General features: G+C 44.7%; 1 protein-coding gene across 2 annotated transcripts in view; it reads right to left on the bottom strand.

The window, feature by feature from the left end:
• Positions 1–16,549, bottom strand: part of Stx8 (syntaxin 8) — a 239,198-nt gene that overhangs the window by 203,523 nt on the left and 19,126 nt on the right. For both annotated transcript variants that reach the window (XM_031352893.1, XM_031352892.1), the window contains exon 4: positions 15,989–16,099. In XM_031352893.1, the coding sequence (XP_031208753.1) occupies positions 15,989–16,099 (111 nt within the window). The remainder of the gene's footprint in view (positions 1–15,988; positions 16,100–16,549) is intronic.

Here is a 16,549-nt window from a genome sequence, read left to right as displayed (position 1 = left end):
AAAAAAAAAAAAAAAAAAAAAAAAGGAATCCTTCTATAATCTCAGGATTGCTGAGGTAGAGGCAGGAGGATCATATGTTCCAGCTCAGTTGGGTTGTACAGTGAGAGCCCCACTGAATTCCCCCAAAATAAAAAAGAAAGTAAAGTCATTTTCCCTGCAAGAAGGGAGGGAAAGAAAGAGAGAAAAGATGACAGGAAACAAAGATCTATAAAATATTGCATGGTATCCCATTAACATGCAAAATTTGAAGTTTGATATATCAGCTAAAAAAAAAATACAGTTTAAAAAGTTAAGTGGCAACCGATGTGAAAACTATTAGAAAGACACATTGAAAACGTCTCTTATTTTAAAATCAAGAGCAGAGCAAAAGAACCAGGCCTGGCAACATGCATGTGTAACCCAACAACACACATGTGTAACCCAGGGCTTGGGAGGAAGAGGCAGGTGGATGAGGGATTCAAGGTTATCTGTGGTTGTTAAGACCAGCCTGGGCTTACTTGAGACTTTGAAAAGAGGGCAAAGAGGAAAAAAGAGAAAGGGAGAAGGGAAAATGAGGGGGGAGAGGAGGAGTAGAAAAAGTGGGGAGAGATGGACAAGGGTGTGTGCCAAATTTCCCAAGGAGAAAAGCAATGGATGAAAAAGATACCTAAGTTTTTAAAAAGGAAGGGAGAACAGAGACAGAAGAAACAGCAAGAAGCAGACCAGGCTGGGCAGAGTCTGGAGGCCATGAAGGGAGACATGAAAGTGACAGGCAGGTCTGCAATCCGCACAGACAGGGGGAAGGCTAAAGAAAGGGCTGGACGGCAGCAGGAATGCTTTCCTGGCATTCAGAAAAAAGGGCAATTCATTTCCATGTTCTCTCCTTACTCTCAGAGAAGGAAAGCGCCCATGGTTCAAAACCCAGCCAAGAGAGGTCGGGTGTGTTTCCTCTTCTGGGGACTTACATCCCCACCTTGTGGTCTGCTCAGGACACAGCTTTTCTGCTTAGATATATATACATGTGAGTTAAGAGTATATACGTGGGTATGCGTGTGTGTATGTGTGGTGTGTATTTATACACACATTTAATTCAAACAGAACATATAAAATGAAAGGCCACAGCATACAGGAAAAAGCAGTGAATACCCTCAGTTAGCTGCTACCAGGGCAAAACCTGTAGCATCCGAATCCTTTGTGTAAGTACTGAGTGAGAGTGTATGGGGCAGTGCACACTGAACTGCATGTGGATCAGAGCACAGCTCCCAGCAGTCAGTCCTCCCTCCATCTTGTTAGAGCAGGATCTCTCCCTTTCTGCTGTTGCTCAGAGTACTCCAGGCTAGCTGGCCTGCAAGCTTCCAGGAGATTCTCCCATCTCCTCCCATCCCGCTGTACCACTGTACTTGAGCCTTGAGATTATGGATATGCAACATCTGGCTTTTTACGTGGGTTCCAAGGATCAATCTCGGGTCATCAGGCTTGCGTGGCAAGCGCTCTTACTCCATGAGCAGTCTCTCTGGCCCAGAAGCCCGTCTGTTCCATTCCGCTCACTTCCTCTTCCAAAAGGAACCACTTACTTTCATGATTCATAACACTATAAATTTCACCTTTATAGGAATGGCAGTATACATGTGTAATTCCTCTGTCTGGCTTATGTCACTCAGCATGTTTGTGCGAGCCATCCACAGTGTGGTGTGCACCTGTAGACTGTTCATCTGTATTTGCTGTGTAATATCAATGTCTGAATATACCATTAGTCTACAGAGTTCCCTGGGCTTGGAAAAACAACAGGAACTTTTAAGAACAGCTCTGCTATAAACATTTTTTCTGAGTCCATGGGACAGTTCCATTTGAGTGGGTGGACAGTTTCTAAAGAGACTGTACTTATGTAGTCCCACCAGTAGTATATGAGAATTCCAGCAAATCCTAGGAACATCTGGTATACCTGGCAAGGTAGCCAAGCTGCTCTGGTAGGTATGGTGGTGTGACATCCTGGTTACAGTCCAACTTTCCTGATGACTGACAAAAGCCAACACCTTTGCATACATTCATCACACACGGTCTCCTCTGTGAAGTCCAGGGTTAAATCCTTAGTTGTTGTCTTTCTAATGTTGTCTGCCTTCTAGGCTCTTTACTTATGGTCGATATATTTCCCATATCAGATGAATACCCGGAAGATACTGATTTCCACTCTAGTTTGTCTTAACTGTTGGTAGTCTTTGGAAGACAGATTTTGATGAAATCCATTTCTTCATGCATTTCCTTTGTGTTTAGTGACTTGGATGGCCTAAGAAATCTTTACCACATACCACTATACCACAGTGTGTGAAGATCTTGGGTTTTCTACTCTTGTGACCTTTCATGTTTAGGTCCACAGTGTCCCTTTGGATTGGTGACAGTGGGGGCTGCAAGACTCCTTTCTTCCCTGTGTGGACATCAGTTGATCTAATGCTACACCTGTTAAGCCACCTCTGTGACCAGTCGGGTGACAACATGTGTGTGGGACTGATCCTAAACACCCTATTTTGTTCACTGCCTCTCCTTGTGCAACACAACGCAGCCTTAGCCCAGCTGCTGCACTGCTGTGTCTTCTCTTCAATGATGCCTTGGTGCTGCTTGATTCTTCACACTGTCACATAAACTGTGGTGGAAGCCAGATTATCAAGTGACTACACAGAACTACACAGAAACCAAAATTCTAATGGCACTGTAAATGGGTTTGCTTTGGATCTACAACGCAGTCTAAAGGGATCTGACATCTTAACCATGCTGGGTGTTCGAATCTTTGGGTTTTCCTTGGTTCTTCTAAATGATATTTCATGGTATTTGGTGTGAAGTTCTCATTAGGTTTATGCCCACATATTCCATGTTAGAGAGAGAGACAGAGAAAGAGAGGAGAGAGAGAGATGCCACAAGTATATCTGTGAACTGTGAGCCCAGTGCCTATAGAGGTCAGAAGAGGGCATCAAGGCATCAGATCCTCTCAAACTGGAGTCACAAACAGTTGTGAGCTGCCATGTGGGTGGTAAGAGGTGAACCCAGGACTTCTGGAAGAGCAGCCAGTTCTCTTAACCTCTGAGTCACCTCACCAGCCCCAATTTCACATTATTTTAATAAATGTTGCTGTAGGGCAGGTAGAGGGTTAATAAAGAGCCTTGTGAGTGATAGGCAGGAACCCTGACACTAAGCTACACACCCCACTCAGTTATTTTCAATAATATAATAAAGAGCAACTTTACTTTTGTTTTGTTTTGTTTTTCAAACAGGGTTTCTCTGTGTAGTCACGGCTGTCCTAGAACTCACTCTGTAGACCAGGCTGGCCTTGAACTCAGAAATCCGCCTGCCTCTGCCTCCCAAGTGCTGGGATTAAAGGCGTGCGCCACCACTGCCAGGTGCAACTTCACATTTTTTACCATTGTGTATTTGTGTTGCTGCTGCTTAGCCTGTAAAGCCTCTGGACAGCCCAGGCTGCCGCTTCTAACCACTTCCCAACAGAGTGCTTTCTTATTTCCACCCCCCGGCACGCCCACCCCTGTAATAATGGATACCTCAACTACCTGATTGATGGCCCAGAGTTGCAACAACTAATAGTCCTTCAAAGTTCAAGGTCTTCGGTTTCATTGCTTGAACAAGCATCCAAATAGACAAGGTCTCCTTATAGTTAGCCTTCATTCAGAAGTCAACTCGACCATTAGAGAAAAAATGCTAATCCAGAGTAACGACAGAGAACCCTCCAAGCAATAACTCGTCTCAGAAGTGCATACACAACCGAGACGCTTCATACAGCTGTGCTCTGCCAAGTTGAGAGTCAGCTGCGGAATATTCAAGAGCAAGTTTAAACTTTGCTTAATACTCTCCAAGGCACGCTGCTAACAAGAAAGGATCACACACACACACAGTGTAAAATACACATCTGTGTGAAGAAACAGAAGTTAGAGACAGGTTAGAGCCTGGAGGCACATGTGCAGCCACACACATGCAGAATCTCTCCGAAAGGACACACAGACAATTGTCCAAATAGTGTGCAGCCACACACATGCAGGATCTCTCCGAAAGGACACACAGACAATTGTCTAAATAGTGTGCAGTCACACACATGCAGGATCTCTCCGAAAGGACACACAGACAATTGTCCAAATAGTGTGCAACCACACACATGCAGGATCTCTCCAAAAGGACACACAGACAACTATCCAAACAGCTGCCATCAGGAGGAATGGGAGAGTGCATGTCGGAGCTGAGAGGACCTTGTTGTCATTGATAGTTTTTTCCACAGCTGGACTTTTTGTTGCTTAAAATTTTGCCATTAATCTACAACATATGTAAACATAAAAATTATACTGATGTAAACATACAAGCCATAGTATATATTTTAAAATATTCTTCAAAAACACTCTATTAAATTGCATAAGTCCCTGCAATGTCCCAAAGTGTCAAAATTTTGACTTAATAATCTCAACCAAATCGGTTAATAAAGATGTGACTTGACTCAGTGGTGAAGTACTTGCCTAGCATACATGAGGCCTTGGGTTCAAAGGGGGAAACTCTGAGTCCTAAGAAAAACTTTGTCACATGCAGTTTTCCTCCCCAGAAGTGACATGGTCACTCCCTGGAGCAGCAGCTCAGTGACACAGTGCACTTTTTACAAGGCCCTGAACATGATCCCCAAGGCCCAACCCTAAATAACAAAACTGTTCACCATGTACACTGCATGACCAGTATCAGACCACTAGTTAATACAGGACCACAAAGCAGGTGTACCGGGGCAGCAGTTATCACTTAACTGGCCGAGTGCCTGTCGAGACATGTAAAGCCTGGGTTCAATCCCCAGCAGAATGTAAAAGAGGCATGGTTGCACACACCTGTCATTCCTGCTCTTGGAAGGCAGAGGCAGGAGGATCAGAAGTACCAAGGCCATTCTCTGGCTACAGAGAGAGTACAAGGTCAGCCTGTACTACATGATACCTTGTCCTGAAACAAAAGCAAAACAGATGCTCCAATACAAAGGAAGTGCCAGATTTCTTAAGCCCCTACCCTTTTCGAATCCTCCTTATGACTGTAATACCATGTCAGTTCTCACACCAAATTAACTGGTTACAGTTCTCCACTTCTGGAGACAAAGTCAGACAGTTAAACAAGAATTAACATAGAACCCACAAGCTCGTGTCTACAGAAGAGAGCAGCACGTGAGATTGTCTGTGTGTATGCGTGTATGTAACTGTAAATGTGCATGTGTGTGTATGTGAATGGTACCGTGCATATGTTCGAGTGTCTGCATGTGTTATGCACGTGTATATGCTTGAGTGTATGTGCATGTTACATGTGGTAGGGTTCACACATGTAAGTGTATATGAGTGTGTGTTGGAACTGGGTTATATTGCACAAGTTACTCATCACCTCCTGAGGAAGAACTGGGAAGTAGAAACAGCCCAGCTTCTTAAAAAGACAAAACTGGGGGGGGGGGGGAAGCAATGATCTAGCAAATGGAATTCAGCACAAATAAAAGAATTCAAAGGCCAGTGAGGTACCACTTCTCTAGGACCGAAGCAGCAGGAAATAAAAGTTCTTCCTTTGGGCAAAGAATTGGGGATGAGCCAGGCAATGGTGGCACACACCTTTAATCCTAGCACTTGGGAGGCAGAGGCAGGCGGATTTCTGAGTTCGAGGCCAGCCTGGTCTACAGGGTGAATTCTAGGACAGCTACACAGAGAAACCCTGTCTCAAAGAAAAAAATAATAATAATAATTGGGGATGAACCTCTGGCTCTTCAAGAAATGTCACCCTAACAAGAGCTACACACCAAGAGAGCTAGGGAAAAAAGCTGAGAAGCCCCCACCATCTGCTCACGCAGTAGCCCTCCCACCTACTCCCATCTCTTCCCATTTTCAGAACATCAACTCTGGTCAAGGCTCTGCCCCCTGGACAATGTGACTGTCTCCATTTTCCGTTCAGAACAATATCTAGGTTGACTAACCAAGCCAATCATGGCAATCCAGAGACTTCTTGGTTTCTGGTCTTGTTGGGTCATGTGACACAAGCTACTCTATTTCAGTTTTAAGCCAAAGATAATTGTGAAGTTCCCAGGAAGGGGTTCGTTACTCTTAAATCCTGGGCTGGAGAGATGGCTCAGTGGTTAAGAGCACTGACTGCTCTTGCAGAGGTCCTGAGTTCAGTTCCTAACCTCCGTACTAGGCAGCTCACAACTGCCTGTGTCTGGCCTCCATGGGCTCCTGTACACACGTGGTGTACAGAAATTCATGTAGGCACATACATATAAAATAACAAATTTTCTTTAAATGAAAACTGGGAAATGAGGTGATAGCTCCATGTGAAAAGTACTTCATGCAGCCTGCGGCTCATATCCCAGCACCCATGTTAATACCAGACGACATGGGACTCACTTAGACTCCCAGCACTCAAGAGGCTGAGACAGGGGGATCCCCGGAACAAGTTGAGTAACCAGACTAACCAAATTGGCAAACTCTGGGTTTAGTGAGAGACTCTGCCTCCAGATGTAAGTTAGAAAATGAAGATAGCTGACACCGACCTCTGGCCTACACACTACATACACACACACACACACACACACACACACACAACTGTGAACATGTTGAGCACACATACACACATGCACGCACCACACACACAAACATGCAAAAATAACTAGAAAATATAAGAATCAACAGAAAAAATCTACTAAAAGCAGAATTAAGAAAGTGGCTATATGGGGCTGGAGAGATGGCTCAGTGGTTAAGAGCTGATTGCTCTTCTGAAGGTCCTGAGCTCAAAGCCCAGCAACCACATGGTGGCTCACAACCATCTGTAATGAGATCCGATACCCTCTTCGGGGCTGTCTGAAGACAGCTACAGTGTACTTACATATAATAATAAAATAAATCTAAAAAAAAAAAAAAAAAAAAGTAAGTGGTTATACGCTGGGTGGTGGTGGCACACACCTTTAATCCCAGCACTTGGGAGGCAGAAGTAGGGGAATTTCTGAGTTCGAGGCCAGCCTGGTCTACAGAGTGAGTTCCAGGACAGCCACAGCTACACAGAGAAACCCTGCCTCGAAAAAACAAAACAAAACAAAAAAAGAAAGTGGCTATAGTGTTAAGAGCAGACATCAGGAATCAAAAGAGGAAGCATAAAACAGCAACGAGATTAAGAAAGAAGGCACAAGCTTGCCAGTCATCCCAGCACGTGGGAGGTAGAGAGAGGCAATCGCTGAGTTTGAGGCCAGCCGAGTGCACAGAGCACTTTCCCAGCCAGCCAGCATACATTAGACATACTGGCCTGTAGACTGCAGAGCTGGCATAGCAGCAGAAAGAACTGACAGACAAATACTAGGCCCACAGGAATGTGTCACATGACAAAGTCAGCACTTCCACCTTGAAAAGCTGCAGTCAGACACAAAACTACAAAGGCCAAATTGGAGACGAGTGGGGTCACACTCTCCATCAGACACTGAACAGCTACAATTACTTAACGTTACCATTATTACTAATACTGTGTGTATATAATGGGGTAATCAGAGGACCCTCTGTAGAGTCAGTTCACTCCTTCCTTCCACTTTCATGTGGGTTCCAGGATCAAACTCAAGTCGTGAGGCTTGGGTAGCAAGTACTTTATCTCTGAGCCATCACCTTGCCAGCCCAGTTGTTTGGGAATACTGAGAGCCACAATCCCAACACTCAGGAGGCAGTCACAGGCAGATCTCTGAGTTTGAGATTAACCTGACCTACAGATGGAGTTCCAGGACAGCCAGAGCTACACAGAAAAGCCTGTCTGGGTTGGGGGAGTGGAGAGCCATGTTTCTTTAGATCTTAAGTCACTGTAAGTATGTGGAGTAAGTGCATGCAACTCTGCTGAGATGGCATATGACAGATCTCTCCTTGGGGAGGCTAAGTGCATAGGCAAACAGGTGCAGGAACTGCTGACACAGGCCTGACGGCTTCTGACCCAGTGGGTGATAGTTTCCAAATGCCCAGAATTTCCAATGCATATGCCCTCAGACCTAGCCACCACGTCTGAGATTTTCTTCAGAGAGACATTTGGACACATGAGAAATCGTCTACATTTCAGATTATCTAATTTGTATTTGCAGGGAGGAGCTGGAGGGAGACAGTCTCAGATATCCCAGACCAGTACTGAACTTTTGTGGTACAAACTATTGAACCTTTTTGTAACAGAAAGAAAGACTGAGAAAAAGACACAACATATAGGTATTAATTAGTTAAATTAATTATGGTATGTGTACAAGATGAAATATACTAAATACTAATATCTAATTTAATACTAGTAACTTAACACTAAAATATCAACTACAAATCTGAATGGGAAAAAATCTCTAAGATATATAATCATGTATAAGGTATGTATGAAAAATGGTAGACTATAAGAAAATATACTCCTGTTTATTGCTATAATCTTTAGCAACTCATAGAAGGATATGGGTAAAAACATCACTTACATTGTAGGGGTGAGGGTCAAAATGAGAGGACTTTCCCTGAAACCTGGTAAATGCTTTTTAGATTTCCTAGCCACCGGAATATTTTACTCATGCTAAGTATCTTCTTCCTCTCCTGTTGCATCCATCTGGAGACCATGAGAGGCTTCAGACTGAACGCAAGGGACCACTCTGAGCAAGGCAGAGGAGGGAGCATACAGATAATGGATAGCACCAGGCAGCTGAGCTAGCCAGTGTTCTAATGTGAGGCCTTCTTCATAGGAATGATTTCTTGAAGCATATTTAGTAGGATCATCTGTTCCCTGTGGGTGAGAGAATCCTAACTGCACGGTGAACTAAACTTATGCCCTCTGTGGGCACCTGAACTCACATGCAAACGTGTGACTGCATTTTCTTACAAACAGCCTACTTTCTTTTTTTACTTTTTAAGATGTATTTATTAGTATGCCTAAGCACACTGTAGCTGTCTTCAGACACACCAGAAGAGGGCATCAGATTTCATTATGAATGGTTATGAGTCACCATGTGGTTGCTGGGATTTGAACTCAGGACCTTTGGAAGAGCAGTCAGTGCTCTTAACCACTGAGCCATTTCTCTGGCCCCCAAACAGCCTAATGTCATTCTTTTTATGGCTTATAGCATTTAGATACATTTTCTACTCATACATCCGCACCTAGGCTGAGTCCCAAACACAGCCATCATGCATGGTGCTGGGTTAAACTCAGGTTTGCAAGTATCATACACTAGTATGATGGTTTGGTTCCTCTGGGTCTGTTCCTAAGGAGTGGCCCTGCTGGATCATATACTAGCTCTACATTTTTTTTTTTTTTTTGAGGCACTCTATAATGGTTTCCACAACAACTTCTGCCAGGAGTTACTCCCACTCTTCCCAGTGTTTGCTGCTGTTTGTTTTCCAGATGGCAGCCATTAGGGAGAGACAGGGTCGTAGTAATTTGAGTTGCATCCCTGATGGTTGAGAGTGTAGAGCTTTGGACTTTCTGTGACCTTGCTGATCCGTCATACTTTTGAAAAGTGTCAGATTGGTTCATCTGACCTTTTCTGATCAGGTCTGTTGGGTCTTTTTACATGTCTATCAGAAGGAAAGCCACTAGGCTCTGTGCCTTCTGTAGGCTGCACCATCGGTCTCCTTGCGTGTGTGGGAGCCATTAATTGATTTAGGTGCTAGGAACTGAACCCAGGACTTCAGACTCTAATCCACACTCACAACCATCTCTCCCTTGTCAGATTGTACTATCACTGAGCTGTTAGAGTCCTAGTTAAAAAGTCCTGTCGATGCCCATATCTTGAAATGTGTTCTTCTGGATGACTCAGAATTGGGGTCTTGTGCAGTTTTTGCTCCATTTATAGACTGCTTTTTGTACAGGGTGAAGAGTCAGACATCTAGTTTCTGTCTGTAAAAAGCCGGGATCCAGTTTTCCCAGTGCCATCTGTTAAGGAGGCTGTCTTTTCTGCAGTGTGGAGAATCAGACGGCTGCAGCTGTGTGGCTTTGCTTCTGGATCCTCTATTCTGTTCACTGGCCCAAGTGTCTGTTTCCACGCCTGTCCTGTGCTGTTTGGCTTGAGTGGCTCTGTATTCTGCAGTCTGATGCATTCTCTATTCTGATTGCTCACTGGAAAAGCAGCAGGACTACACACTTACCTATCAAATTACTCAAAAGAGCCAGGGAGGTACAGAATACATGCTTCCCCTGGCCCCAGTTTGGTATCAGTCCCCAGCTTCCCTCACATGAAGGTTGGAGCCATGTGACCACCTCCAGCCAATGGGCAGAGGGTAAGATATTTGCAGGCCAAATCATCTATGAGGATATAGGGCTCCACCTTTCTACTCCATCCACAGGACATGTGGCCTTGTGTTACAACAGCACAGCCCCTTGAGGAGACAACCTGGACTTCTGAGTGGCTGAGAAAGCTTTTGCATAAACACGCCTGGCAGTCCCAGCTGTTTAGTTCCCGAAGCATCCTATCACATCTTGGATTGGCTTTCAATCAACAAAAATGTGTTGAATTCAGGTGTGCTTGCTGTATACCCAGCTCTAGGATAGGTCTTTGGGGAGACAGACACAAAGGAAGTCGAGAGGTGCTCCTTCATTTAGGAGAAACTCTCTAAGCACTGTGTAGTCTTTGATCCCTGGCATCATGATACTCAAAATCTCCATCAAGAGGCAAAAAAATATATTAAAAAAAAAAAAGGCAAATGATAAGTGCTGGATCCTGTGATCTCGATAGCTAAACAGGTTCACACTGATGCAGAGGGCGATGCACTCACTCTTCTGCTGAGTTCACTCTACTTCCTGCCATGCTATGTGTCATGTCACTGTATGGGTGTTCCAGGGACTACATGCTACAGAGAGCAACTACCCTCAGTGCTGGCTTCAGGCTGCCACATCCCGAGAGGCAGAGATGGCAATGGGCACACACACTAGGCACTGTGCGCTTTATCACAGCATCCTTGCATCCGTACCCACTGTTTACTACATTGCCAGGGAATTGCAGTGTCTTAGCTGCCTTCATACCTACCTGGGCTTATTTAAATCAAAATAAAGCTCCAATGATGTCAGCACATCTTTACAGAAAAGCTAGGGGGTTGTCATATTTCTGGGTACAATTAAATGAACAAATATTCAGTTTGCATACTGTCTGAGCAAGCCAATGAAGTAAGTGCATATTCCTTAGCAATTGCCTACTAATATAAGAGTGGTCTTATGTTAACATCAGTACTATCAAGCACAAATGAATGATTCTTTAAGAAACCTATGTATTATTGAGTGCAAATCCTTCTTATAAACCATTAAACTGAAATAAAACATTGCATGATTTATAATGAGAGAGGGTATATTTTTCCAAACTGGGCCAGCTTACCCCTTGGGCAACCTAATGGTCCCCACTACCAGGGCATCACCATAGTGATGCCAGACTTGGTGCAGACACCTGATTGGTGTAACATACTCAGCCCAGAACTCCTGAACTCCAGCAATCCTCCAGCCTCGGCCCCTGAGTAGCTGGGACTTCAGGCATGGGTCATACAAAAGAGGTTACATACTTATTTTCAATTTAATTTTTTGTTACTTGTTCATTTTGAGAGATTATATTTTGTTTGGTTGGTTGGTTTTTTGTTTGTTTGTTTTATTTTTTGGGTTTATTTTTTGAGACAGAGTTTCTCTGTATAGCTCTGCCTGTCCTGGAACTCAGTCTGTAGACCAAGCTGGCCTTGAACTCAGTAATGCACCTGCCTCTGTCTCACAAGTGCTGGGATTAAAGACTTATGCAACCACTGCCTGGCTTGAGGTTACATTTTTTTAATGTAAGATTTAATGTGATTTTTGGGCTGCCCACACAGTAACATAAAATACATACTGTATAATTTATATGTTTTCAGTAGATCAGGAGAAAAGTGTATGTCTAAAATTAAAGTGAGTCTATTGCAAGAAAATGTGACATTTCGTTATCACCTTTTGATTCTAGCAAGCTGCCATTTTGTTAGCGTCCCTTTCCTGACATAAAACGACCAACACAAACTCCAAATAACTTTCCCTTTCCATACTTCTCTGTGTGGTTAGTGGTGTGAAGTTAAGCTTCGCCAGTCGGCCACCCACGGCCGTCGCGTTAATCTCAGAGACCATCACAGCTCAGTGGAGTATGCACTGATTCTTCTTTCTCTTTACAAAGCTCTAGCTAATTGCGAGGCTCAGCGAGGCTCTGAATGCAAAGGGCAACTGGCTTTCAAGTCAGAAGCTATGTCATGGCTTATCGTCTTCCAAGGGACACTGTTACACAGAGGCTTCTTTAACAACTGTCCAAATACCTAAATTAGCCAACCATTGCTTATCTGGATGCCAGCTTACTGCTCTCGAATAACAACAGGAAATCTGTGAGGTAAAAATGAAGACTCTGTCACATGATGGCTACACGTTCAATTATGTGGGATCAGCACATTAATGTCTGCTTAAAGGAAGTGCTAATCCAAACTGACGTTTGCCAAGACGCTTCTCTCCCTAATAAGTTCCATCTGAAAGGAGAGGAGAGTGGAGGGAAGGCACAGGAGGCTTCTGGGAATGAGGGACACGGGCTTCGCAAAGCAAGCAGGAGCAAGACATTTCAGCCTCGGCATCCCTTCGCTCTCTCGGCACCCTTAAGGTTTCTGCATCAGCAAAGGTGCCACCTCCCTGCCTAGTTAGAGCAAGTCCACCAACCTGGGAGTCCATTCTCACGACCCTGCAGCTGAGCATCCAGGGGCTTTCGTAGTACCACTTCGGAGTAGCTTCTCTTTAGTAGCATCTCCTTACTGGCTGGACTTTCCTAGACTGGCTATGGGATTTGCACTTTTGTCCAGGCACACACAGATGTACTCCTGTTAGGGTGGGCACAAGGAAGCGAACCAATCTCAGCCCCACAACAATTTGCTAGGAAATTGAGAAATTCACCGTCTAATAACCCCCTACCATTCCCCTTCTTTACATTTCCATGGTGACTGACTCCTATTTGGCCCATGATTTCTAACACAAGCCAGGGGTCATGTTCTGTGAAATGGGACCCCTCTCCTCAGCCATCACTTCTCCTTAACAGTGCTTATGTACTTCTTAAACACAACTTCTCTGGACGCTTACTGAAGAAAAATCTGTGTGTGCACACGTGTGCACGCCTTGCCTTTGGCTCTCTATCCTGAGGAAATACAGGTAAGTTCTGCCAGTAATCTTATGTGTTGCAACAACCAGAAGTCATGCATCATTACTTCAGCTTATTCTCGGTCTGGTTTCTCTGTCCCCAGGCCACCCCAGCCATTTACCAACTAATATGCAACTGTTTTGGGTACGGGTGAATCAACCTTAACGCACAGGACCAGTGGGAGGCAGCCCTCGTGACAGGAATGAGAAGCTCCTCGGGCCTCCGACCAAAACCTAGACTGCCTTTGCTCTGAACCTGCCAAGTTTCCTAAAAGTCTCCCATCCAGTCATTTGCTTTAGTTTAAATCCAAGGCTCTGGGGAAGCTTTGATTAAAATATACACAGAAGATAAGCTACTAATGCACATTGGTCCTCTAGCTAGACCTAACAGAAGACTGTCAGGTAATGAATGAGGCAACAGGCAGCACACTGGGTACTGGAAGGGGACAGCTGGGGGGAGGTAGTACCAGGGCAGCACATGGAAAAGGCTGGCCAAGGAGGCCAGGTCACTTGAGAAGGAGAGCACTGTGACAGGTGAGACAAGAAGGTCTTCACAGCTGGCAGCATCGTGAGCATCCCCTAACCCGGTGGAGACACAACACTCCAGAGATGACATCTTTAAAGACATCTCATAAAGGCAATCACTTCATCTGGTTCTAACAATAACAAAGACTGGGCAAAACATGGCCCAGTTTTAAAATCAATGAACGAGAACCCTAAATGACTGAGGGACTAGTAAGCTGCCTGGTCCAGCCCTTTGTATTATGTAAAAGTTACAATTTGATATCTGGGGATTGGAGAGATGGCTCAGTGGTTATGAACCTATGCTGCTCCTGCAGAGGACCCATTTGGTTCCTGGCATGCACATTCGGTGACTTAAAATCATCATTAACTTCAAATCCAATTGCCTATGATTCCTCTGCTTTCCAGAGACACCTGTACTCATGTGCATATATGATGTATATATACAGACACACAGAGTACACACACAGTAGAAAATAAATATTTTTAAAAACCATTTTACATCTAAAACCCAACCTTCCCAATAGGTTGACTTGAGAACTGACTACCCTCCTGTGTCCTTCTGAAAGGTGATGCTGTAAAGAGCGGCTGAGCTAGCAGTGTCCGGTGTCTAGAAAACAAACAGAATAATGTATGTGTCACTCTCTAATAGGACGCAGAGGGTCTAGCCTGCTGCCTACTGGAGCTTCCCCAGCCTCACTGCCATATAGATCTCATTAAGCACACAGTCAGGTGCTTGCACTTTCCCCCTTTCCTTCCTCTGCCTGTTTTCAGTGAGCCTCTTGGGTGGCTCTGATGCAAAGTGCCACGGTTATGAACAAATTAGGCAAAGCTACACTCGGGAAGGCAGAGGTAGGAGGACCTCTCTGAGTTCAAGTCCAGCCTGGTCTACGCAGAGTTCTAGATGTTCTAGGACTATGCAGTGAGACCCTGGATCAGAAAAGGAAGAAGGCAGAGAGGTACAAAGCAGTAACTTCCAAACCACCCAAGACTGACCCTGTGAAAACATTGTCACTAATCTGCAAGCTGGGAGCTGCGATTCTGAATGCTCAACCTTCTACCAAGGTGCTGCCACTGATGCTCAGCTGGAACTGGTGATACAGGGACACAGAGATGCCGAGACTGTAAGAGCAGGAATAGAAGACAGGTAAGATGGAGCAAAAATGACAAAACCCAAACCACAAAGGTTCTCACTCTTCAGGTGGCCCCTTGGCATTATCGAGTGGCATTTAATAAAGAGCAATTACTACAGTCTGGTGCACAAAGCCTCTGACCAAATGGTAATGATCACTATCCTCCATGACCACATCCACCATCACACGGGGATTTAAGCCTTTCCTTGTCCTCTGACCATTCTCTCTCCCCTTGGCTGCCATTTTCCCATGAAATACATTTCCCACCAATTGCCTCTTTTAAAGTTGTTGTTGTCATCGTCATCTCTTCCTTCTCCTCCTTCTTCTTCCTCCTCCTCCCTTCTTTATCCTTCCCTTCCTCCTCTCCCTCCCTCCTCTTCCTTCCTCTGAGACAGTGTCTCACTGTGGCCCAGGCTGGCCTATATATCCTAGCAATCCTTGGTCTCACAAGTGCCAAGGTTACAGGAGTGAGCAACTACACCCTACAGTAAAGGTTCTTACTGGAAGACATTACTCCTTCTCACCTTGAATTCCTCTGCTCACCTGCCTTGGCTCATCAATTTAGATCAGCATCATCTTACTTCAACCCCTTGAATCTACCAGACCGAAAGCTGCCAGAGAGTGCTATGGAGTCTCAGTAAGTTGACTCCACAAGCTTCTGCCTGAATTTTAAAACCTTGCCCAAGACTCAGCTCCTCGTTCACTAACCCCAGCTTTCATCCTTCACAAAAACAACTTAACTTTACCTAGCTTTGTATATTTGTAAAATATTACTGACACCTTGACTTAACCATCACGGGCTCGCAAAGAACCTGGAGAGGAAATCAGCCAGGAAGCCTCTCTCTCTGTGACTTGGCCCTAGTCACAGGAGGCAACCGGGAGTTCAGGAGTTTACCAGGCAGAAAACTCAAAGAAGGAAAGAGAACATTTCTGGCTGTATTCTCCATAGGTATGCCTCACCTAACATGAGCTTAAGTTGAACACACCAGGCTTACTAGATCTGGGAAATTAATGAAAACTAAGATCAGTAGGAAAATACAGTCAGACGCTATAAACAAGTAGACTTCATACAGAACAGAAACCATCACTCATTGCTGAAGTGCTGGAGAGTAGTTTCTCTCCTGATCTCGTTTTCCTCCTGTAGTAACGGCACACAAGTCCTCAGGGGCCCAGGTGTCCCTGTAAACGAAAGCATCAAAGCATCATACCTGATCAGATCCGGTTCCGCACCCTCATTCTTAAACGATGCCAGGAGCAGTCTCTCTCGGGTGACAAGGTCATCCAGCAGGTTCTGTCTTCGATCCCCCTCCAGTTGTGTTCTGTAGTCAGTTGTTAAGGTCCGACAGTGGGTGGCTTAGCTCGTTTCCCTAAGACTTTATTAACTCAAGTCATCTGCAGCCATTACAGGCTCCACCCACCGCTACCCAGAATCCTTCAGCTAAATGACCAATTTACTGCTGCAAATGGATAATGCAGACACTGAGACAGATCACTGTTTGACTCCTATCACTAAAGAGTATACCAGGTAAAAGCTGGGTTTCCTGTTTATTTCTTTTGCCAGTGAACAATCTACAAAGGCAATCTGGAGCCTTAGGCCTAAACTACAGGTGTTAGCTTTCAAGGATGTCTGCATACTCATCAATACCCTAAGATGGGGCCAGGATGGTTCTTAGTACAAAAACAAACTCAAAACACCCTCCCTCCAAAGCCTAAGGTTTGGAAAGGGGGAGGTGTCTCTAGTGCACGTAATAGCTCAGATAGAAGCTTCG

The sequence above is a fragment of the Mastomys coucha genome, unplaced genomic scaffold (genome assembly GCF_008632895.1).
Source record: "Mastomys coucha isolate ucsf_1 unplaced genomic scaffold, UCSF_Mcou_1 pScaffold5, whole genome shotgun sequence".
NCBI classification, from domain to species: Eukaryota; Metazoa; Chordata; class Mammalia; order Rodentia; family Muridae; genus Mastomys; species Mastomys coucha.
Note: the sequence above shows the minus strand (reverse complement) of the source record. Positions and strands in the feature narration are given on the sequence as shown.